Here is a 24,057-nt window from a genome sequence, read left to right as displayed (position 1 = left end):
GCATGGACCAAACTGAGCAGCACCTGGACAGGTCAGGGATGAGCCCAATGAATGGAGCAACTCGCCTTCCTCCCCAGGTCTCCTCCAGCTGCTGCCATCAGTTCTATGAAAATTGCCCCATCCCCGGGACCTGCTTCAGTGACAGGGAAGCTCTGCCTTCCCCCTTCTCTTAAACTCCCACCTAGAATCCTAGAATACAACTCCTTCCTAAACCTTCCCTCCCGTCTCCTGCCCTTGAATTTGAGAGACAGAACCCAGAGCTATTAATTCAGTAGAGTCTTCCTTGACTGTGACCTCGTGTCACCCTAACTCCTGAGTCAAAGCCCATGCTAGGAGGCCTGTGTCCTACTCAACGACCCCAACCCCCACTTTTCCTGTATGGGTGTGATACAAAACAATCCCTCCCTTTCTTCACACACAGTAAAGAATGGGGGGTCCGGATTCAGGCATTACGCTGGCCTGCCCCTGTCATCTGGCAGAATGCATTCAGGCAGTACCCTGGTCAGCCCAGGGGTCCATGAGTACTAACTAGTCTTTTGTTCTCTGCTCTCTGTCTCTGTCTCTCTGTCTCTGTCTCTCTCCCTCTCCCTCGCTTTCGGTTGACCACCAGCTAGCCCCCTTTCTCTCCTCTCCACCAGTAAACTCCACGTGGACCCGTTGAGTCTCATGCTCGTGTTTCATTGACCACAGATGCAGCAAGAGAACAATGGTCTCAGTGGCCCGTATGCTCTTGTGAGCTGCTCCGTTTTCTAGAGGATCTTATCCTATTCCTAGCCCAGAATTGTTTGAGGCCTGTTATGGCAGGAAAGCTAATAATTCGTTTTCAAATGAGTCCACTAGGTGTTGCAAGCATCCTAACCAACTGCACTGTCTACTGGACTACGTTAGTCCCTTGACTGGTCTAGCCATCTCCTAAGAGTATCTAGGGGTCAAATGGAATTCTCAATCGGTTGTATCATTATGTCGTACCGATTATTCCTTCTCATTAGACAAAGCGTTCTCTTAAATTTAGAGCAAGAGTATACAGATAATAGATAGGTGTTCTTTTTTCTTTTAAACGAAGGGCTGTGAGATAGAGACCTTAATATACTAATTTTTTTTCACACACAGAGGCGGGAAGAGGTCAATGTCTCTGGCATCCTTTGTCCTAACTGGATTAGCTTTTCTCCATCTAAAATTATATATAATGAGCAAATCGTCCACCACTCAGATCACTTTGTGCTCCCTGCTTGCAGAAGGTTTCTTGTGTAGTATACCCTATTCATAAACAAGGTTTTTGTTTTGATGTCTTCGTAGAAAAGCTCAGCTAAAAGCAGGATCGTCAAATAACCACCAGCTTTAGAGTCTTAGCAAAGTGGTCCTTGATAATGTCTAATATATTGTCTACCGCATTCCAAGTGATGTAAGGAGAGCCTTTCATAAATAATAGAGGAAAAACCTGTTGACGGGACACACAAAAATCACACAGACCAAAACACAAAACAAACAAAAACAAAAACAAAAAACAAACAAAAGGCAAAACTACCAAGCATGCTAAAGGAGTCCAACAGCTATTTCTTTGTGCATATTTACTTCACACTATTCCACAGTCAAGAAGAAAGGATGAGGTGTCACTGAGATCGCTTAATTGTGTGGCACTTGAAAGATGATCGATCGGGGGTTGCACTAGTAGTTCTGAGTAATCTTAGGGGACATTTGCTCGCAGCAGGGTCCTAGGAGGACACCAGCTCCCGCAGCGCTGGCGTTCCGGGGAGGTGGGCGGGCCGCGGAAGGGGCGGAGCCTTGGGGCCGGCCCCGCCCTGCCACGGCACGCCCCGCCCTTCCAGCCTCGCTACGTCGGGCCAGGCCCCGCCCTTCCAGCCTGCCCCGCCCCCTCCCTGCCTGCGAGCCTTCCGGCCTGGGCACCCGGTCCACGGCGCAGCCATGGCTCAGCCCTTCTCCCTGGCCGCCTGCGACGTGGTGGGCTTCGATCTTGACCACACGCTGTGCCGCTATAACCTGCCCGAGAGCGCCCGGGTGAGTGGCGCGGGTAGCACGGCCTCCTCGGCGGCTGCGCAGAGTCGTCGGTCCCGGGGCGCTGGGAGGAAGTGTGGGTTCAGGGCCTCTCGGGGGCCGAGGAGGAAACCTGGGGCAGGAGGTAGCGCAAAGTGGAGCGCAGGAGCCGGCCTGAGGGCACCGGGAAGCCTGGGTCGAGGGACTTTGGGTGTCGATTGCTGGTCCGAGGCCCTAGCATTTCCTTCCTACTCCTCTGGGCACCGGCTGAGTGGGCACAGCCACTTGTTTGGGACTTGTAGGAAACGTGGTTGCATCTTTCCGTTTGCACGCCCACATAACCACCTGTCAGAGTTTAAACAGTGCATTTACGGAGATACTGTGTAATAGCACTGAAAGAAACGCCAGCCGAAAAGTCGTTACAGTTTTAGCCCTATTTTTGTCCTTTCCAAGAGGGGAAAGCGAACATGTATCGTGCTACCTGCTCTGTGCGGTTTAAATAAAGGTGTAATCTCAGCGGAATCTGGGCCCTCGTTGCCCCGAATGCTGTGTTTGTAGACTTGTACCCTCATCTTAGTTGTCCTACTTTCTCTGACCCTTTGGTTTCACAAGAAACTGAAGAATTAACAGTATTACCAGGAAAGATCTAAGCAGGACCCTGCAACTAGATTACCGAGTCCGGGACACTAGCTCCAAGTGTCTATCCCTGTGATGCTGGCCAAATAACCTGGGTTCCTTCTCAGTTACCCTTGGCAGGATTGAGTAGGCAGTGGGTGTATGATGCTGAGAGCTTGTCCCTGGAAAAAGAACAATCGTTTGCTGTTACGGTTTGCACCCTGATTGGGTAGAGCTGTGGATCACTAGAGCAGACCCGAGCCTTTCAGTGTAATCCTGTCAGTGCCCCAATTGGTGGGGTACTCAGAAATAAAAAACGGGGCTCCTGAATCGCTTGGGTGTGCTTTCTGTATGCAGATGCTTTTTTTTTTTTTTTTTTTTTTTTTTTTTTTTAAGTGTGTGTTCCCTGCTTTCCGGTGACACAGATCTCACGTCCTTCCTCATAGTGACAGCTCAAAGGCATTTCTTTAAGTCCCCATCCTTTGGCTACTCCTTCGCATAGATGTTTGGGTGTGATTTTCCTTCCTTCCATGCCTTTCAAACCCCTGGAACAGCATTACAGTCTCTCTGGAGGACCTCTGGGTGTCACTAGTAAGAGATGGGAACCATGGGGCACAGAAGGGTTAAGTCCTTAGCAGACCCTGATATCTCTGGGTCACTCAGCATGATGCTGAGGCTTGAGTTCTCATTTCTCACACCCAGACCCTCTTAAAGTGCAGATGAGAGGCCCAGGGCAGGGTGTCCACATGCGGTTGGAATTGGAAGGTGACAGGCGAAAGGAGCAAGCAAAGTCCAGCAAAGGCAAATGTTGTGAAAGTTAGAGACTGCAGACGCTTCTAGAGGAATCAGGGATTTTCTCAGCGAGGGCATGTAACAAGTGCATTGTGTTAGGCAAACATGAGCCTATCTGTGTCCCTTCCCCCAGGGCTCAGGAACAGCATCCCAGGGGACATGACACTTGACACCTGTGTTCTTTGGGCTGGTAGATGGAAAGACCAGGTGACACCCACTCCCCATTCTCCAGAGAATGGGTGTCTGACATTGAGAATGAGTGCCCCATCTGAAGGAGTAGCCACACTCCAGTCTTCCCAAGGTTAACCAAGTGGACCTCTGTTCGAATTCATTAAGTCGGAAATCTGAACTAATTTGAAACCTTTCCATTTTGGGGACATTGCCTCATTTTCCAACACAGCAGGATTCTCGAGTTGCCAGGTTTAGCAAATTAAAACACAGGGCACACGGTTCATTTGAATCCCAGGTTACAGAAACATTTCTGGTGTTGTGAACACCCCAGCTATTATATGGGACACGCTTATCAGAAAAACAAAGCAAAACTTATTTATTTGCTAGTAATCTAACATTTGGGTTTACCTGGTCATTCTTTATTAGGCAGGTTCTAGTGGAAGCCAAAGCTGTGTTGTCGGTTTAGACAGTGGAAATGGGCAGGAGTCACAGTGTTACAGCAGCCGTGGTTTTGGTTTATTACTAGCAAAGGACTGATAACAATAGCAAATGCTTCTGTCAGATTTGCCTATGTGCCAAGTGCCTCTCTAAGCTTTACATCTGTTAAGCCCAGGCTGGCCATAGACCTTATAGACAGGATCATGACAGGTAATCTTTTACTGTTCATTATAGTTACTTTGAACCTTGGTGTGACTCGGTACATTTAAAAAAATTTTTTTCAACCTGTATGTCTATGGTTCCTAGGCTTCAAGAATCCTGTCGGAGCTGAGCATGGAGTAGTGCATGCCCCTTTAATCCCAGCATTAGAGAGGCAGAGGCAGGAGATCTCTTCCTGGCTTCCTAGCTTCAGGCCAGTCAGGACTATTTAGTGAGATCCTGTTTCAAAAGAGTAAAAATAAAATAAAGCCCTGCATAGGAGCCCACCAGGACCTCTGTCTGCCCTACAAGCCTAGTGACTTTAAGAGGTAGTCACCTCTGTGATTTAGAACTGTTGATATGTAGTGTGACCCAGATGAGGGTCACACTGCAGTGGACGGGAGTCACACTCAGAGTCTGTCATTACTGGGCTTTCAGACAGAGAGCAGCTCTATTTGATGGGAGTCTCTGCTTTCTCTGGTGTCATCTCCTAGTACCTGCCCCCCCACACACACCCCCAGCTGCAGCAGAGTGCAGGTCCCCTGGCCTTTACACCTGCCTGGTCCACCATGCCCTGGGCTTCCCCAGCTCCGCCATACCTTCTAGACAGTAATGTGTCACTGAACTTGGCTCACACTTTCTGTTGGACTAGCTTAACCCCAGTGCTCAAGTTACAAATGGGTGTCATGTCCAGATTTTATGAGGGCTCTGGGGATGTGAACTCAGGGCCTTACGCTTGTGCGGCAGGCATTCACCCACTGAGCCACCGCCCCAGCGTCACGCTGCTTATTAAATAAGGCTATTTTCATTTAAAAAGAAAAAAAAAAAAAACAAAACAAAAAACTGTTGAGAAATCATGTCTGTCAACAACCAGAGCTTTGGTTTATCTGGCTTCCAAAGGCTTCCCGCCTGGTTTGCGCTTAGTTGTTCTCTTTGTGTAGACAAACACCAGGCTCCTTGTGTCTGATAGAGGCCTCATGTTCCTAACTCCTCTGCCTGGCCGGGTGTACCTCACTGAGTCCCACTCAGCCCAGGCCCTTTGTAGCACTGAACGTCCAAGCGAGAGCTAATGATAGAGTGGCCAGCATGCCTCTTGTCCTGGTGACAGTCTGGTAGCTGCAGAGCATTGTCAGGTCTTAGTGAGGAGTGCCAGTCCATTAGGACCTGGGAATAAGATCAATGCCCGTCTTTGGTTACATAGGTGTGTGCTGATGATACGATTTCAGGGCTCCCTGGGACTAACGGATCACCCGGGAAGCGTGTTAAGAGGTAGAACTTCACAATTACAGATGTTCCCTCCTACCAGGCCCCATCAGTGATTCCCGTAGGTTTCCCGGGCATGTGAAATGAAAAGTGAATAGTAAACGTTATAGTTAATCTCTCTGTTTGCTTCCCTTATTTGCAGCTCATTTATAACAGCTTTGCTCAGTTCCTAGTCAAGGAGAAAGGGTATGATAAGGAGTTGCTCACTCTGACGCCCCAGGACTGGGATTTCTGGTAAGTCCACCTCTGCCCGTACATCCGCTGTTGTCCCTTAATTGTTGCTGATAAAGTCTTAGTGCTCCCTCTTCTGTGACGGTGGACAGTGAAATGTGAAACTGAGTCAAAGAACAAAATTCATTCCACACTAGACGCTTCGTGTTAATCGCTTAAAGTCTTTTGTGCTTGAAACATGTCTAGACTTTATTTAATATGAAACAGGCTTTTAGCTTGAGACTACTTGGAGCATATTTATGTGTAGTTTCAGTCACTCACAGGAGGTTGAGAAGTTACTAAAAACTAAAATTTACGTCTGTACGAAAAAGTTTGCTTTGTTATTCTGAGCCATGAAAGAGGAGTCATCATGTTAGAATAAGTGACTGGATTAGGACATTTGAATAAATATTCCTTCCTGGTTCTTATTGTTCATTCCCTTCCTGATTTATGACTCTTAACTTCACAAAGCTTTCGTCCTCATTTAAGCAACACAAAGCTTCACCAATGTAAATTGTTCTGTTAGACAGGTTGTGGTAAAACATGCTGAGTCACTGTTATTATTCATAATAGTGGATCTATACATTTTGTCCATATCCCACAAGGTTTGTTTCTTGTTGTTGTTTCATAATAAAGAACCTAGAACTTAGTATTTGAACTTCTTTTGCTGGTTTTCAATAATATACCCTGCCCAGAGGTTTAAGTTTTATAAGTAGAATTATATGGAGGTAGGTTCAAAGCCTGTGCATTGTAAATGTGTGTGGAATTCTTGTGGATCTGTTTACATGTGTTCTGGTTTTACTTTTGTGACCGCACACCTGTGTGAAGGTCAGGGGTCAGCTTTCAGGAGTCTGTTCCCTCTTCCATGGTGGAACTGGGGATAGAACTCAGGGTGTCAGCTCTGCTTAGTCATCGCTTTTACCACTGAATGGTGTCACCCGCCCATGTGCTTTAGATAACGGAAAACATTTGTATATTTTAACAAGGTTCAGGATAATCTTCATTTAGGGTTTTTTTTTTTCCATAAGCTGAACATGCTGCTTGCTTTTTTGCCCCCATTCTTAAGTGATACTCAACTTTGCAGTTCTTGGATGTTCTCTCTATTGATACACACTCTTTGTTTAGGTGAGGAGGAAATCTCTTTTAACATTGTAGTGTTAGAGAATGCAGAATTTTGTCTCTGAGATTAACTAAGTATATGAGCTGGTTGATAATCAGACTTTTCCATTTTAGTTGCAAGGGTTTGGCGTTGGATCTGGAAGATGGAACCTTCATTAAACTTGCAGCTGATGGCAGTGTGCTCAGGTAATTTGATGTGATTGTGGTTAGAGTCTTACCTCTTCCTGGAAACTTTATTACTAGTGAATAGTCCTTAATCTACAAGAGGAGGATAGTATTTTAGTCAGTCAGATGACAGATAACAGCTCTGTACTACTTTTAACTTCTTAGAAATATTTGCAGGGAATACAGTAGATTAAAAACATGTCTCATGACATTGCCTTGCCTTTTTCCTAATTAGAATAACATCAGAGATCCTTTGATTAGATAAGATGCAGAGGGATACTGGGTAGGGGTTGATGGCCTACGTATACCCACTAGGCCATGGCCTGTGTATACCCATTAGGCCATGGCCTGTGTATACCCCACTAGGCCATACCTGTTTCCCTCATGCAGGCTCCTTATGGATCTCGTCAGCCCCAAGCTCTGGATTCCTTCCCATTCCTCCTCTCTGAGTGCATGCAGACCCCTCAAGGGTTGAGCAGGGCATGGAAATGTCAGTAAATAGCTGCTGTCACTACTGAGTCTCCAGCAAGCACCGTGCAGTCAAGATCTATTTCCCATCTCATGCTAACAGTAAGGTCACACCAACATGGCAGAGCAATGTGCTGTTACTATTTATACCCAGTTGGTCTTCGCCAAAGAAGACTCAGTACAGAATGAGGGCAAACACTCCCCCTTTGGGTACTTTGGATACATCATTTGCTTTGTGATGAGGTGCTGTTGTATTTCCCCAGCCTCTCCACTAAGATACTTGTAAAAGGGGCAGGGATGGCCTTACTCTTACTATTTTGTAATTTATTCGCCTGTTATTTTTTTTCAGGCAACTAGGGAGTGTGTTTATCTGTAAACAATACTATCTCCATTACCTTTAATCTGTAAGTCTGTGGTCAACTTAATAGTGTTCTTGGCTGTTAGTGTCTTGTCTGCCTGTCGTCTGCCTAGTCCCTGTCTCTGTCAATTCAGCTTCTGAATAACCAGAAGTTTCTCTTGTACACCTCCCCTCCTTGATGATTCCTTTCATCCTCCATGCTCTTGTGTGGCTCTAGGACCCCTCAGTCTTGACAGCGCATTTTGAAGGCCAACCTCTACAGAAAGAACTCAGTCTCTATTCTTTGTTCCTTCCTTCATTTCTTTCTTTTTTCTTTTGTTCTTCGTGTGTGGGGGGGTGTTGTTTGTTTGTTTTTCGAGACAGGGTTTCTCTATAGCTTTGGAGCCTATCCTAGAACTTGTTCTGTAGACCAGGCTGCACAGAGATCCACCTGCCTCAGCCTCCCAAGTGCTGGGATTAAAAGTGTGTGCCACCAACACCCAGCTCTTCCTTCATTTCTCCATTTTCCCCACCAAAATGAAATACCCTGTATATTCTGATCGTGAGCCCTTTAAAATACCAGCTCCCAGCCTTTCTGCCTGGCAAGAGCCCCCAACAAGGCTGTAGTCGGGAAGAGCGGATTTCTGAGCATCCCGTTCTGTGTGCACATACCTGGGTGCTTCCAGTGTGTGTGTCCTTGTGTGGGAAGGTTGTCCAGCCTCATCTCCACAGGCCCTTGGTGCCAGGCGCCCTCCACGCCTGGGGACCCGCTCTTCCTCGCGGCTGTCTAAGCCCCCTTCCCACTCTGCCTACAGGGTTGTCTCCTAATTGCTCCAGGTGAATGCGTGCTTGCTCTTGCTTGGATGGAATCCAGGGCCCACACATACGCTAGACTAGTTCCCTACCGCCAATCTGCATCCTCTTTTCCTTTTATGTCTGAGACAAGGCCTCTCTGTAAGTTTTCCAGAATGGCTTTGAACTTGTGGCCGTGTGGCCTTACCCTCTTGAGGAGCTGGGATGCCGGCTTTGTCTCATCTTTTGACGACAGCACGGCTCTAAGGGCTGCGTCAATGGCCTCAGCTAGGGCAACTCCTCATCACTTGCAAGTGGGCGGGCTAGAATTGGAAGAGCCACAGCTGTGGTAGGGACCCCAGAACACCCAGATGATGACCTTAGAACTGGCCTACTGTACTTCTGTTGCCTAGGCAACTGTTTCCTGTCTTAAAGGCCTAGTATCTTGGTTATACTATAGCCATAAAATGTTTCTGGAATCTCAGACCAGACTAGATGAGCCCAGTGAAAAATCAAATATACACAAAGAGAAACACTATTTGGACATGGCGGCCCATGGTAGCACTCAGGTGGCTGAGGCAGGATGATCACAAGTTCGAGGCCAGCCTGGGCTATATAACCAAGATCTTGTCTCAAGAAAAAGGAAAATCAAAGCTATGTTAACTCCAGCGGGATGGGGATCAGTATCCCCGTTGTTATTGAAGGGGCAATCAGGGGAACTGGTCATGAGCAGTCCTCCCCCACAGGGCAAGCCACGGCACCAGGATGATGACTCCAGAGGAGCTGGTGGAGACGTACGGCAAGAAGGACTGGAGGCACTGTGCGACAGACAGACACTCTGCATCGAACGTCGACATTCCTTGCTGCTCAGGTAGGACTTCCCTGCCACCCACTCTGCCTTTTGGCCTGGCTGTCCCTCTGGCCAAGCAAGGTATCCAGAGGAATGGCTCTGGCTTTATAGCAGCAGTATTTACTTTTCAGGTGTGTCTGCTCTGTTTGGCATTGGACCAGAGTGCATTTCCCAAACTGTCAGTGCTGTGAGGACGATTTTGTCGAATCTCCTTTTCCCCCTGTTTGTTCTGGAGTAGAAAGGTTGTCCTGGAGATGATGCATCCCTTAGGAAGATGCTGGGTTGTCCTGGAGATGATGCATCCCTTAGGAAGATGCTGGGTTGTCCTGGAGATGATGCACCCCTTAGGAAGATGCTGGGTTGTCCTGGAGATGATGCACCCCTTAGCTGGGCTTGGTTCTTTATGCAGCAGTTACATGCTCCATCCTCAGTTTCTCTGTCCCCTGGGTCTTCTTATTTCCACTGCCAGGCCACTCCTGTTCCCTAGACCCTGCCTCTTCACTGACAGTCTCCTGCCTCTGCCTCAAGTCTGTGTAAAGAGCTTCACCAGAGTGAAGCATGAAGAAACATTTCAGAGATTATCCACTGACATGGGTGTGGGTGGGTTGATTTGAAGTGGTTAAGACCTCTTTTTATTCGTGGAAAGTCATCATTAAAATGATGCTGTTTCTTTGTTCTCTCTGCCTTTACCCCTGCTCTTCCTACCAGGTGCCCTTTCCCCTCCAGACATGTGATAGATAACCTGGAAAGTGTTAACATTTATTCCTTACTATTGTGTTGCCTTGTTATATTTGCCTTCTTTTGGGGATGTTTTGTTCACGTCCTCTGCCGAGTTGAAAGTATTAGAAGACATGAGTATTTTTTTGACAAAGTATATTTATAAAAAAAAAAAAAAAAAGACAGTATGCTGGAGCTCAGTATACGGTGCTTTTGTGCATCTCAGTCGAAAGCTTTCTTCCCAAGTAATGACAATAAATTGTTGTCATTGTTGTCGGGGGCTGGGATTACGCCCACTGGTAGACAGAGGCTGCCTAGCATATGCGAAGTTATACATTCAATTCCCAGTGACAAAAATGCCTTGTTGAGTAATTTCTTCCCTTTCCTAAGGAACGCTAGGCTCTTAGCTAAGTGTTTCACTTGGAAATTTGTTCAAAATCTGGACTATTTTTTAAAGGTAAAATATTCCCTGGCTCTGAGAAAGAGCTGGTACCCAGTTGTGACAGGCTTGTTTGTTCACTACTTTCCCACCAGAGGGCACTGTTGCTTCAAAGTGACAGCTGCTGCTGCTGCAGTCCCCAAAAAAGACATGCTTGGTCTCGTCCCTGTCAGGTCTGTTGGGCAGAATTGCCATGCAGGTGTGCAGAGCCTGGAACGTGAGACTGATACACGATGAAGGGCTGCCTCTTCAAAACGGCTGCACACAGAGGGCGGAGGGGGTGTCAGATCCCCTGGAGCTGGAGTTACAGGTGTTTGGGTGGAGCCACCCTGAGTGCTGGATCTCAGGTCAGACCTCTGGATGAACAGTGCATGCCCCTAAGCAGAGCCTTGTGTCACTCCACAGATAAAAATGTAGAAGCGTGGAGAAGGAGGGAGGAAAGAAGATCCAGTGGTTCCGTCACGCAGTTAGGCTGTGCTTGCGTTCAAGCGCAGTCAGAGCATGTGGTTGGTAAAGTTAAATCTTATAAAAAGAAGGAGCAGGGAGCTCTGGGTTTCACTGGAGAGAAAGGTCAGGGTGCCTTCCTCGCTTGTTAGTGGAGTTGACCTCCTGGGCCATGTGGCCCGGGGCCTTGGAGAAAGCACCTGACTCTGTTAGTGACAGCTGCTCAGCAGCTCAGCTGGAGTCAGATGTGTCATGGACCAGCAGAAGTGTTGCCTGGGACATGGAATCCAGAGATGGCAAATGGACAAGGAAGGGCTTAATTTACCCCGAGACCATACAGAATAAGCCTTCATCCTTGTCTCCCAGGAGACCCGGAGTGGACTTGTCCCATACTGTTGAGATTTCCGGTCCAGCCACCAGACATTCACATGGCATGGTTTTTATCCCTGTCATTACCCTGGCTGTTCTCAAGTTTTCCTCTCCAGTATTCTACATGGATTAATTAGGGCAGTTTACAGGGAACATTTCCTGGGACTCTGATGTTAGATTATTTAACTTTTTGAAATTTGGCAATATTAACAGTATATTGATGTTTCCTCATGTTGCATTTTATACTGATAATGTATCCTTTCTTGAGGTTATATATTATCTTGCAACTGAAATGTGTTTTAATAAAATGCTTAACTTACAGATGTCTTGTCTCAGCTTTCTTTTAGGGTCATTAGAGCTTAAACATTCTCAGAAGATAGGGGTGGGGACTGGAGAGATGGCTCAGCAGTTAGGAGCACTTACTCTAGCCCAGGGTCTGGGTTCAGTTCCCTGCATCCACACGGCAGGTCACAACTGCCTGTCACTCAAGTCCCAGGGGCTCTGACATCCTGTTCTGGTTTCCACAGGCACCAGGTACCCATGTAGTGCGTATCTACCTGCAGATTAAACACTTAGACACTCTCAATAAAAATAAATAGAATATGGAATATTTAAAATATGAAAAAAAGGACAGCCTGTAGTAATGCTAATTTGAAAAGGGTCTTTTCACTAAAATTACTGTGGAAAATTCTCTCCATTTCCAGCTAACAGTACCAATGTGTGCTGCATTGTTCAAGGACATGTGCAGCACAAGTTTAGCATCCCCAAAATAAAAATTAAAAAGGCTAGAGAGTACCTAAGTTAAACCCCCGAAGTTACGATGAAAACCCTGGCACTGTGCCGTCTCTACTTGTAATCCCAGTGCTCGGAGGTGCAAACCCATGGAACCTGGTGTTCCCAGGCCAGTCGGCCTGGCCTACGTGACAAGTTCCAGGCCAGTGCCTGACCCTGCCTTACAGACAAACGGTGGACGGTGCGTGAGGGATGACACCAGCTGTCACCTGGCGTCCACTTGCAGACACACAGCAGACACTCAGGCCTCTTGCCCTGCCTCCTACACATGGGGTAGGGGAAAGCAGAGGCTTTTCAGATAAACGAGCACCCAGGCTTCCTTCAGACAGGTTTCTCTCTGTGCCACAAGCAGGGGTGTTTATTCTTTTCTGTTTGTGTGTTTTAGGAAAGTGTTACTTCTATGATAACTACTTTGACCTGCCGGGGGCTCTTCTGTGTGCCAGAGTGGTGGACTCCTTAACGAAGGTGAGCGGGCACTCGGCTTTAAAACACTGCATTTAGTTGTAAGAGAGGTTAGCCACGGGCAGCTTTCAAGTTGAGGTGTCATTTTGTTTGCTTTTGGTGGTTTCAGAGGTGACTGGGGAAGCAAACATGGTGAATTTGTCGAAAATGTTTTTAGAAAATTTAAGAGTACCCTTTAAAAAAATATTTGGTTAGGCAAAAGTCACTCTCTTCTCCAGGAGGGAGGGCGTGTAACGTCTAGAGAAAGGATACAAAAGATACGCTCTGGACAAATATTTTCTTGCTTTCATTAGCAGATTAAAAAAAAGTACAAGTAATTAAGAAAAATTCCATGAGTCTTGATGTAGTCTAAATGTCAAACCAGGAAAATGAAGCGATTTTTTTTTTAATTTATCATTTACTTTGTGACTGTCCAGATAAAATAAATCTTTAGTTTGACAATTTATACTTAAACTTAAGACCTACAAATATAACTCGGTTTGTGTGCCCGTAATGCTTGTGTTTTAAAACCACAATCAAATGTACAAGTGGCTTATTATTGAAATGAGAATTACAGTCATGCATTCATGAAAGTTTATGTTGAGCAGGAGAGATGATTGGTTTGGTTTGGGTAGGTTTAGGTGCTGAGGATTTTACTCAGTGCCTAGAGTATGCAAGGACATCACCACTGAGTCATATCCCATCACTGTCGTTTTTATCAGCACGAAGTGGAACCTGTTTATTCTCTTACACCAATGGGGAGAAACTATCAAGTGTTCCCCTGCCCCCCAGGCCTGGGAATGGAACCCAGGTCCTTCCACTTCTAGGCAAGGGCTCTACTGCTGACCTTGACCCCAGCTCACCAGCCTGTAGTATTCTACAATGTGTATAATTATATATAAATATCTAATAATTTTTCCCATATAGAAAGTAGGCACTGCTGATATTTCTATGGAACAAAGGGCTGTAGAGTATAGTTGAGTGTAAATTTTTTGCTAGCTTGCAAAGTTCTCCATAAGATGATTTCTGTCTCAGACTTTGCACCGTCCGGGTGCTGCTCAGTGAGTTACAGCTCTGGATGTGGAAGTACAGGTTAAGTGGACGGTGAATTCCGAACTACCCTGCTTGGGTCTTGTTGGTACCATCATGCATGGAGTAGCACATTCCATTGTTCCAGAAGCTATAGAGCTTGGCATTTTTCTAGTATGTCAAAATATTCTGTAACTTTAGGCTGTAGGAGTGGACATTTTTACATTATTTGGGCTAGGTGAACTGCATTAATACTTAGTGATATTTATTTATTGCAGCAGTGATTTTGTTTTGAGGAATAGTTCTGTATTAATCTGTCATGTTTGGTATAACCTGAATTCCTACCTTAGAGTCAATACATGTAATTATTTGCTGTAGCTTACCACTGTGCTTAAAAACAGAATTCACTGCACTTGTTACATTTGGAAATTTCTTTTTTTAGCAGAACAGAGGTCAAAAAACATTTGATTTTTGGAAGGATGTAGTTGCTGGTATACAACACAATTTTAAAATGTCAGCCTTTAAGGGTGAGTAACGTGAAGAGGGGCTTCCTGGTAGAGGTTCTTAACCGCCCCATGTCTGCTGAATGAGATTGACGCTGCCTCTTTTGCTCTACTCCTCACTTGGGATTTGCTCTGGTAAAAATGTTTACTATGAAGTCAGTCCGGTACCTCTGTGTTCATCTGCTCTGTGGTTGTAGTTGTCAGGAGTCTGAGCCAGTCTGCTCTGCTGCCTGCCTTCCCATGCCTCCCAGTGCAGCCGTCCTGGGCTGAAGGGCGTTCCCTAGAATCAAGGTCCCAGTCCTTGTTCCGTGGCTTCGGAGTGGGAGCTGGTGCTACCTGAACCCTCAGTGTAGTAGTGACAGACAGACGATGAAGTACCCACTGATAAGTTTCCTTCTATTCTCTTTGTTTAAGGAATTGGAGTGGTTGACCCAGAGTGGGGACAGAGCTACTGCCCACCTCACGCTAGGGCTTTCTGCTTTCCGGTGCGGGTTTACAGAGTGTCTTACTCAAAGGAGTAAATAGCCTTTATGTTCCGTAACCCCAGTGACCGAGTCAAGCTGGCTTGATTAACAACTGGGCTGATGGATTCAGCAGGGTTTTAAGTTTTGAAATATGTTGCCTTTTGATTGACACCAAAAAATTACATGCCTTCCTTTCAGTAAATCAAGCCATCAAAATGATTCTAAATATTATGACTAAAATATGCTAAGGCCGTAAATAATAATTGCAGGGTGTTTGTTCCAATTTGATATTTCTCTGACAACTTCCCTCCCTCCAAGACAAAACCAGTGTTTTACAGTGGCGTTTGTATATTTTTATTTTGCTGTGTGTGCTCATCAGCCTTGGTGCTGGTTCACAGAGGCCATTTTGTAACTTCTCCATAGTACATGGTGTATGCAGTGCCCGTCTTCACAGAGGGACAAACCCATGACAATTGTGAAGTTGTCGACTGCTTCATTACTTTTTCTCATTAGCTTTATCCAAGGAAAAGCACGCCTAAGAACAGCCAGCTGTTGGCCTTGAAGTGAGTTCAGCGTAGAAGAAAAGTCTGTTCATGTCATTTTATTGCTTTGTAATAACAAGTAGATTAAACACTGTATGCTTCCATAAGTGAGGTACAGCGTAACAGTCTTAAACAGTAATGTAACAATACAGTACAGAGCATAAATAAATAAAGTCTTTTCGTTCCCAGTCTGATTGTGAAAGCTTTAGTGTTAATTAAACTTTCCCTGGAATGGAAGGCGTTCCTTGCTACTGCTCTGTAAGCCCATAGAGTCATCTTACAAAAATGGGGCAAAATTAAGTCAGAGTGACGGCCCTGTGTGACAGACACAGGACTAGGTCGGACACCTGTTTCCGAGTTGCACCAAGCATGTGGACTTCCTGCAGTTGCAGAGAAGCTTGAAAAGGTTTGTGACGAAGCCCCTTATACTTCAAGTTCATTTTAATGCAGTATTTTGGTTTCTTGTGAGAGCTTTAGAAAGTGTTATGCACCTGTGCTTTTGAATTTATATTGATGACATTGATGACAGGGGCTGTATGAGCCACCGTGATGCACCATCAGAGATGTCCCAGGCTATGCAGGGTCATTTGCATTTGAGTATTCAAGTACTTAATATAAAATTATGTGATACTTCCTGCATGTTTCCTAGTTTTCCTATTATTAAAAACAGCCTTTAAAAAAAAAAGAAAGAAAGAAAGAAAGAAATGCTGCACTTCTGACATGAAATTCTTGGTGAATTAGAACCTTATTTCTGGTTTTGTAAGTTTTTTTTTTAACTTATGGTAAAAATTTTAAATATTAAGGGAATTCACAGACACACACACACCCCGGGATTGGGGGGGGGGGGACTCTAGGCCTGCTGAGTGCTCAAGAGAGTCCTCACATGGTCGCCGTTGCTGCTTACTTTTGTAGGAGGAAACGTGGCCTCGGAGTACAATAGAGATTTAGATTGTTCACATTACTTTTAGCCTACCTCCATATGCATCTCCAGGGTGGGCGCGATGGAGCTGGGGGAAAGCCTTTCCAAGCAGAGGATTTAGATGAGCTTGGTCTTAGTGCTCACATGGGCGCCACTAGGAACCCAGAGAAGGAGGAGTGGACATATTCAGAGGAATAGAGGCCGTTTGACTCCGCATTGGGCAGCTGCAGCCACACCTGGTCGTTTTCTGTGAGCTCCATGATTGCGCTCCCCGAAGCCTGATCCAGGTAGCCTTTGCTGTACTCGTCATATGTGTACATTGTGGGGTTGCCGTTCTTATACAGTCCTACCCAAACGTGAGTCCCCTTCACGTGCACGTGATAGGAGAAATAGTATATGCCTGGGATCTTACAGGTGAAGATTCCAGTCCTCGGGTCATAATGATGCTGCCTGTTATACAGAATCTCATCGAATGGGATGGGGGCGCCTACAGCTGGGTAAGCTTTGGAGAGGACAACTGTGAAAGCAGACACGGGCACCCCTGTTACTCCATGGTTCGCACTGACAAGAGGCGTCCCAGAAAGCCTGGGCCTTTGGCCCGCCTTTATGAAGCCATCAGGCATGACTCCTTGGCCAGGGGGTCCTGGGGGACCCGGGGGACCTGGGAGACCAGGCTCTCCACTGTGTCCTCTTGGACCAGGAGGGCCTGGAGGACCTGTGGGCCCACTGAGGCCCTTAGTCGCTATGCCAGCTGGGCCGGGAGGACCAGGGTTTCCAGGGACACCCTTAGCTCCAGGGAACCCTGGGGTGCCTGGCGGCCCAATGGGACCCCTGCTACCTGGTGTTCCCGGTTCACCTCTTGGACCTGCCTCACCGTTGTGTCCAGGAAGTCCCTTAGCTCCTGCAGGGCCAGCAGGGCCTTGGGGACCAGGGGGTCCTCCCACTCCAGGATCACCCTTTGGGCCTGGTGGCCCTGGGTTACCCTTAGGGCCATTGAGACCTGGCTCCCCAGGATACCCTGTTTTCCCGTCTAACCCAGGGGGACCCCTTGCTCCTCTACCCCCAGGTGGGCCTACAGGCCCCATTGGACCCGCCTCGCCTTTAGGACCTGGGACACCGGGGTTGCCTGGGGTCCCTTTTGGTCCTTGGGGTCCCACATTTCCTGGGGATCCAGTCAGACCTGCCTCCCCAGGATGACCGGCTGGCCCTTGTTCGCCTTTGGCCCCTGGAGCCCCAGGAAGACCAGCTGGCCCCCTTTGTCCCCTCAAACCTGGCAAGCCTGGTTTCCCAAAGCCGGGAGCTCCTGGAGGCCCAGCTATTCCTGGAGCTCCCGGGTGGCCTTTTTCTCCTGGGGTACCTGGCTCACCTGGGGCTCCGGCAACTCCTGGCTTCCCAACACCTTCTCGTCCCTCTTTCCCAGGAGGCCCTTGGGGTCCTGGTGGACCTGATGGTCCCCTTTCTCCTGGGAACCCCCGATCACCTTTGATTCCTGGCTGTCCTGGAAAACCATTTTCACCTCTTCGTCCCACTCCAGGAGGGCCAGGGGGTCCTGTGGGACCCTGAGGGCCTGGAAGACCTCTCTCACCTGGACGGCCAGGAGCACCATATCCTGTTTCCCCTTTCTGTCCGTTCACACCACGGGCTCCAGGTGCCCCCTTTTCTCCAGGAAAGCCCCTGGGTCCCGGGGCACCTGTAAGTCCCTGCTGTCCAGGTTTTCCTGACACAGAAATTCCAGCTGGGCCAGGGAGCCCAGGTGGTCCTGGAGGGCCCCGAGGTCCTGGTAAGCCAGCTGGTCCAATGTCTCCTTTGTGTCCATGTGGCCCTCTCACCCCTGGTTTTCCTGGCAGGCCAGGCAGGCCTGGCTTCCCAGTGGCCGATATTCCTGGTGGTCCTGGCAACCCTGGCTCTCCTTGGAGCCCAGGGCTTCCATAGCCTGGCTTTCCTGGAGGTCCTGAGGGACCTGGGTGTCCTCGGGGTCCCGCTGGGCCTGGTGGACCAGGAACGCCTTGCTCTCCTCTTACCGGGATTCCTGTAAGACACCAACACACCACCCAACATAAGCAAAAGTAAAAGCAGCCAGGGATTCTCAAAGCACAGTAAAGGCAGAGTTCGGTGGTCCCTGCCTTCCACATAAATCTTCCACACAGCCGTCTCCAGGAGAGGAAAGGAAAGGAAGAACCCTGCATTCTAGCTTCGCATAGGTTATTCTCTAAGGCAGATGACAGACTTAGACCTGAGCAGTGTGTCCTGCTGAATGGCTTAGATTGATTGGTCAGACTCGGCATATGCTTGAGCTTTTGGTCTCCTTCGTTGACTTAGAGTTGAAGCAAAGAGTGACAGCACCAGACAATACATCGATGAGGCACACAGAATAGCTTCAGAGTGGTGATCGAAGTGCAGTAAATGTTGCTTAATCTCCTGATGCCGTGGATTCATTTAACTAAAGTGTTTCCCTGGTGTGCCAAGCTTATCTTCAGTACCCCTTTATTCAGTGCCTGTGACAGAGTGTGCTGCTATTGGCTCTCAGATGGGGGTGAAACAGAATGTGACTTAATGCCTCTGGGATAAAGTGTGATGGTTATCGTAAGCCCTTCAGCAGTAGGACATAGCCTGCAGTGTAGATATTACCTTATGCCATGACGACCATGCTTATTTCTGTCTATTGGCAGTAGTAATGGTAAATGTCATTTTAAAAGTGTTTTTTTTCCTCAGAAAAAATATATATAACTAGTAAGGATCACAATAAAATTGCAGGCGATTTTTAAAAATATTTACTTTTACAATTTATATTTAAATTCTTTTATTTAATAAGTTTTTAGAAACCTTTAGATTTTTGGACTGTTGGAAAGCAGTTCATAATAATTTGGATTTAGTAGATGTGACAGTAGGTAGCTCAAAACTGTAAAAATGATTAACTATGATCCATTTATTTCTTGGGGAGGGTTGTATGTATGTGTATGTGTCCTCTCAAAACCAGGACCTTATGTATGCTCGGTGAGTGCTCTACCATGAACTAAACTAACTATATCCCTATCCCTCTTTAGCTAACTTTTAGTACAATAACTTTTAATATGATAAACTCCTAACACTTTAATGGTTTTAAATGCTGAAATGAAGACTAGGGAATGTTTATTAATAATTCTAAATTATCTTTGACAACATTTTTTAAGAATATCATTCCCTTTAGCTATTAATTGTTGGTATACAAGTACATTAATTTTTTTTGAATCTCTTCTATTAAATATCTGGCATTTAAAGAATAGCGAACCAACGGCAGTTACTAATATTCTCAAAGATAACTCCTGAGAATAGCTTTGGTGTGTGTCTATGGTATGTGTGTATAAATTTTGACACATAAAGTAAAAATGATGAGTAATAAGGGATTTTTAACAGCTTGGTGTAAAATAACATAGTTTTCAAATGCAGAATTTACTGTAGCACTTGGGATCACTATAAAGATCACACTTACATTTAAAATTGTCGCGGAATTATGGAAATATGTTTTGGTGTTGAAACAAAGAGAGAAACACGTCTTACTGGAAAAGGTAGAGTCCGACACTGTTGGAAGCTTTCCCTCCAGTGGGGGTGGTGAACTTTGTGGCTCTTAGGATCCTAAACCTCTCAGTGAAAGAAAAGGTCTGGATTCTGTGACTATTTGGGTGGGTAGTCATCAGTTCCTAGCCTAGAAAAGTAAGATTAGGAGCATGGTCCCTCAGCAATCCCAGCTGCCTTCTGTTAAGGCTCCGAAGTGTCTTCAGGCTGCACCGTAGCTTCGCCGGAGCACAACAGAGTGTGCTTTAACTGTTCTGTCAGCCTGTGCTGAGCAGATATGCCCAGAGATTACCTAGGAACTTGCTGGGTTTCTGCTGTCACCTTGATGTAGGCAAGAGTGTTTGTTATAGGGCACTAATGCCTGGCAGTGGCGAGGGTTTCTGTTCATTATCAAAGAGAGACCAAGGTAGATTTAATAGTTAAAATACAGCTTTTCCACTGCTAAGAAGCTATTTCCGTGTGATCCCTAAGAACAGGGTGATGGGCAGTATGTCTTAGGTGGGAAGACAGAAACACATTTAACCTTCTAAGCAGCGTGTTTCGTTTTACTCCAACACTTTTTTGTGATGTTGGTAAAGCACTAAAAAGTCTGAATTGGGACAGAGTGCCAAACCCATTTCTGCCCATTGGTATTTCAGACTATACTCAATGCTTTAAGATAGAGTAGGTTCGTCTTCTATTCTTTCCTTCTAGCTTTTATCTTTTCCTCAATTTATATATGAGACAGTCAAGAGTATCTTTCTGATCTTTTTCCTTACAAAAAGAAACAAGTTACAGCCCCCCCCCACACACACACCCTTTGCCCTTGCTCAGGCCCATCTGGACCCACTGAGACATTTGCCAAAGAAATTTATGCTGCATCTCTTGAGCCACTGTCCTCCTGTTCATTCTCCAAAGCATCTTACTAGAGGGTTCTATTCTTCATGGTAGTAAAACTATAAAAATTTGGGATATATATAAAAAGAGAGTAGTTCTCATACTTTTTAAATATTGTTTCCTTTTGTGGAATATTTAATTCTTTTAAGGAGACATTCTTAAACATTTGATTTTTTTTTTCCAAAATGTTTCTGTCTAAAACAGTACCACTTAAAGATTACAACACATGCCTTTGCTCTGTGCAGGGCAAAATATGTGAATAAAGTGAAAAATACTGTGGAAGATGAAGCCTGAGAATAATCTGTATTACTAGTAGTCATCGTGTACTGTTAGCAAAGGTACAGCTTGATTGTTGCCCTTCTGTGGCGATCTCATGTTATTTTACATGTACTGTCTCGGCATCCTTCATATAACAAAGCCAGGTAGGCGAGGGTTAGATTCCAGAGGAAAGATAGAGTGTCTCAGGCTATGCCAGTGGAGGAGTAGAAGGGAGAAGCTGTGCTTGAATGCAATAGTAGCCAGACATACAGACTCATCAGATGTAGACACATTTAAACTTCACAGCAGCTCTTGGAACTCTGAGCCCACACAGCCAGCACTTAGTAGTTAGTTATGTCTGTATATGTTACCCATGCACCGTATATGAATATGTAAGTAACTCAGAATTGCCACTTCCTTTACCCATTAGATTCATTGAGGGATGTCTGGCTTTGGTTACCATTTTTCTTTAATATCTGCAGGCTAGAGTTTTAAAAGCAATGTGTAAGTAATTAGATACATAAAATTCCTAGTCTGTGAAATTGTTTTTGGTTTAAATTAACTTAATATTACTGCATCAATATTTCTAGATTCTGGGTAATTAGCTAATTGCACAAAACCATCATTTGAAAGGGAAAAAAGCCAGCCCATACATAATCTCTGATATTCCTCAGGTATGTCTTTCTCTTCTACCAACTTCTCTGGGAATGTTACATCCTGTACAGACCTGACTTTTCCACACAGTGCTTTGTTATAGTAAGCTGAGCCGGTAGAATGAGAGAGAACCGGCTGGAAAGTATTTTGTGAAAGAGTTCGTCATTAACACTTGACAATGCCAGCCCTCCAGTTAGCAGAGCAGATTGTGCAGCGGACTTTACCTTTCGTCTTTATGGAGTATGGGATGAAGTACTGTGTCTTGGTGTTCTGAAGTGGGCCCTTTATGCCCGTGGGAGTCTGGTATCTCTCAGCGTAAAACACTCCATGAACTGAGGTCAGGCACGTTAGCAGCAGAACGGCTGTTGGTGGCAGCATATTTTCAGATGACCCTGAAAAACAGAAGAGAGTAGTTGCATGAAGCCCAAGGCTGCTGTGCTTCATTTCTGTGATGCTCTACAGACTGATTCACTAGATAGTCGTTCTTTTTATGACCAATCTTTTATATTTTAAATGTATTCCATAAAATAATGGGAAAGTTTTTTGTTACATGAATATATACACATCTTACTAGTTTTGAGAAGCTGCATTTAAATAATGCTCTAAAAATAAGATGACCCCAAAAACAAATAATACTAATAAAATTACCCCACCAAATAATTTCTGAACTAGATGAGTATATTAAACAATCCAGTATCTTTGACATTACCTGAAATAGCTAGAACTTTCAAGATACATTGAAACTCACATAAGGCAAATTTGTATAGTCCTCTTCATTCAGAATATCTCAGATAGTTAACTACACAGGAACCTGTCTAGTTGCCCTTTGGTAGAAAGCCACTTTTTAACAACCATACACATGTACATCGATATCTGTAATTGACTGAAATTTATTCCAAGCCACCTGACAGGGTTGTCTCCCAGTACCCATGGTCCAGGCTTACCAGGTGCTGGGCGTCCCTGGAGATGTGTGGGCAGCTTTCCTGGCTTCCTCTGCCCGGTGAGCAGTGGATGGTGCCCTCCCACAGCTGCTCTGGGGTATTTATACCATTTTTTCCACTTATTTCATATGAGCTTAAGCTCCGCCCCTCAGGACTGGTCGGCACTAATTATTGTGGAGAGTGCTATTGGACAGGCATACAAAGTCAAGCTGGGTTCTCTTTCCCTAGTTTTTTCTTATTGAAAAGTAAACTCTTTGTCTTTGGTATGTATTAATAGGTTTAACTGCACCATATTTTTTTCTGTATGTCATTTTAGGAGTTCTGACTCCAGTGTTGGTTCATGATGGAATGATGATTTGCCCTTTTTTATTTTTAAAAAGTATATTCTGGTGTTATTTGATTGAAAATATTTGGTAGAAAAAAATGTGAGAGTTATTTTAGGAAGAATATGGGTTTAAATCATCATGTTAATCTTTCAGTTATTAGAAAGAAAGTTTTATAAAAGTAGCTGAACTGAATTTTTGCTAATTTTGAGGACTTAAAGAGGGAAATGATAAAAGTATAGGTAATATTGTTTTGTATATCAGGATTTTAAGGCAAGCTTTTAGAGGCTAATAAGTGTGGAAAAATAGCATTAAATATTTCAAATATTTTCATATTAAATATTCTTAAATTTTGAGGCTAGTGCAAGACTATTTGGACTTGTGGTAATTGGCCATTTAATTTCCCTGGAGGGTTTAAATTCTTTATTCATAGCTACACAAAAGTCAATAAGTGGCTTTATTTTATCTTACAGTTGAAAGGGCTGTTACCTTGATAACCCTATAATGTGTTTATAGATGTAAGATTGCTGTGCTCATTTTGAAGGAAAAGGAGCCTCAGACTTTGCTTTTTAAAAATAAGGTTGACTAATGATTCAATTTCCTACAGGGATCTCAAAGCATCCAGATTAGAAACATTTTTCTCCCAGAGAAGTAAACATCACTATCAGTTCCAGTCATTGGTTTTCTCTTTTACAACCTTGGAGAACATATCATTAGCTTTCAGGGTCCTGAGACATGTAATAGCAAGGGGTTGAGATCAATCTTTGTAGCCAATTTGTTGTCATCATTTTGGTTCTGAGCTGGATCAGCTGTGCAGGTGAGCAGGCTTGAAGCAAATTCGGTGCACAGCATGGATACATCATTTTCTGCATCTAGCTAGAATGTAGTGTGGGCTCAGGATTGGTCCATCCGTCATTAGAATATTGACAGAAAATAAAAGTTTGTCCTTTTCATCTTCTTCGCCCTCTTGTAGGTCTTTTCCTGTGTATGGTTGAACAAATCCTTGTGCAGTTGTTGAAATACAAATGTGTAATCCATTCTCTCTCTCTCCCTTCTTACTTTCAAATGTTTGGCTCACTGCCACATTTAATAATCTATGTTATTGTAGTCCTGGAGAGATGGCTCTGTGTTTAAGATCTCTCCTGCTCTTCCAGAAGACCCGGGTTTGTTCCCAGCACCCACATGGTGGCTCACAACCACCCACCTGTTAACTCAAGTTCCCCAGGATCTGACCACCTCTTCTGACCTCCGCTGGCATTGTATGCATATGGTGTGCACACACACATACTCTGGCACGCACACATACATATAAATAAGTAAAAAAAAAAGAAATTGAAATTACACTGTCATGTATGTTTCTATGTAATGCTCAGGTACATATAAA

At 45.2% G+C, this 24,057-nt stretch overlaps 2 protein-coding genes across 3 annotated transcripts in view; one reads left to right on the top strand and one right to left on the bottom strand.

Moving 5' to 3' along the window:
• The first annotated feature begins 1,911 nt into the window (after positions 1 to 1,911).
• Nt5dc1 (5'-nucleotidase domain containing 1) overlaps positions 1,912 to 24,057 on the top strand; it is an 86,343-nt gene continuing 64,197 nt past the window's right edge. Inside the window, exons 1-6 of one of the 2 annotated variants that reach the window (XM_051175539.1) lie at positions 1,912 to 2,016; positions 5,612 to 5,703; positions 6,913 to 6,984; positions 9,307 to 9,431; positions 12,557 to 12,636; positions 14,087 to 14,168. In XM_051175539.1, the coding sequence (XP_051031496.1) occupies positions 1,924 to 2,016; positions 5,612 to 5,703; positions 6,913 to 6,984; positions 9,307 to 9,431; positions 12,557 to 12,636; positions 14,087 to 14,168 (544 nt within the window). In that variant the 5' untranslated portion in view covers positions 1,912 to 1,923. Of the gene's footprint in view, positions 2,017 to 5,611; positions 5,704 to 6,912; positions 6,985 to 9,306; positions 9,432 to 12,556; positions 12,637 to 14,083; positions 14,169 to 24,057 lie in introns of both variants that reach the window. The other variant, XM_051175538.1, reaches the window with a different exon arrangement.
• Col10a1 (collagen type X alpha 1 chain) lies at positions 16,154 to 21,793 on the bottom strand. The gene is made up of 2 exons (XM_051175536.1): positions 21,634 to 21,793; positions 16,154 to 18,098 (listed from the first exon to the last, which is right to left on the bottom strand). The coding sequence occupies exons 1-2, from the start codon at positions 21,785 to 21,787 to the stop codon at positions 16,210 to 16,212; spliced, it is 2,043 nt and encodes a 680-aa protein (XP_051031493.1). The 5' UTR covers positions 21,788 to 21,793; the 3' UTR covers positions 16,154 to 16,209.

Source organism: Phodopus roborovskii, unplaced genomic scaffold (assembly GCF_943737965.1).
Source record: "Phodopus roborovskii unplaced genomic scaffold, PHOROB, whole genome shotgun sequence".
In the NCBI taxonomy this organism is placed as follows: domain Eukaryota; kingdom Metazoa; phylum Chordata; class Mammalia; order Rodentia; family Cricetidae; genus Phodopus; species Phodopus roborovskii.
The sequence above is the reverse complement of the archived record's forward strand: the minus strand, read 5'-3'. Positions and strand labels throughout refer to the sequence as shown.

Bases quoted from the DNA above. Each gene is read 5' to 3' on its own strand.
- Col10a1 (XM_051175536.1), bottom strand. From the start codon at position 21,787: ATGCTGCCACCAACAGCCGTTCTGCTGCTAACGTGCCTGACCTCAGTT. The intron at 18,099-21,633 runs GTAAAGTCCGCT...GGTGTCTTACAG, and splicing joins ATACTCCATAAAGACGAAAG to GAATCCCGGTAAGAGGAGAG.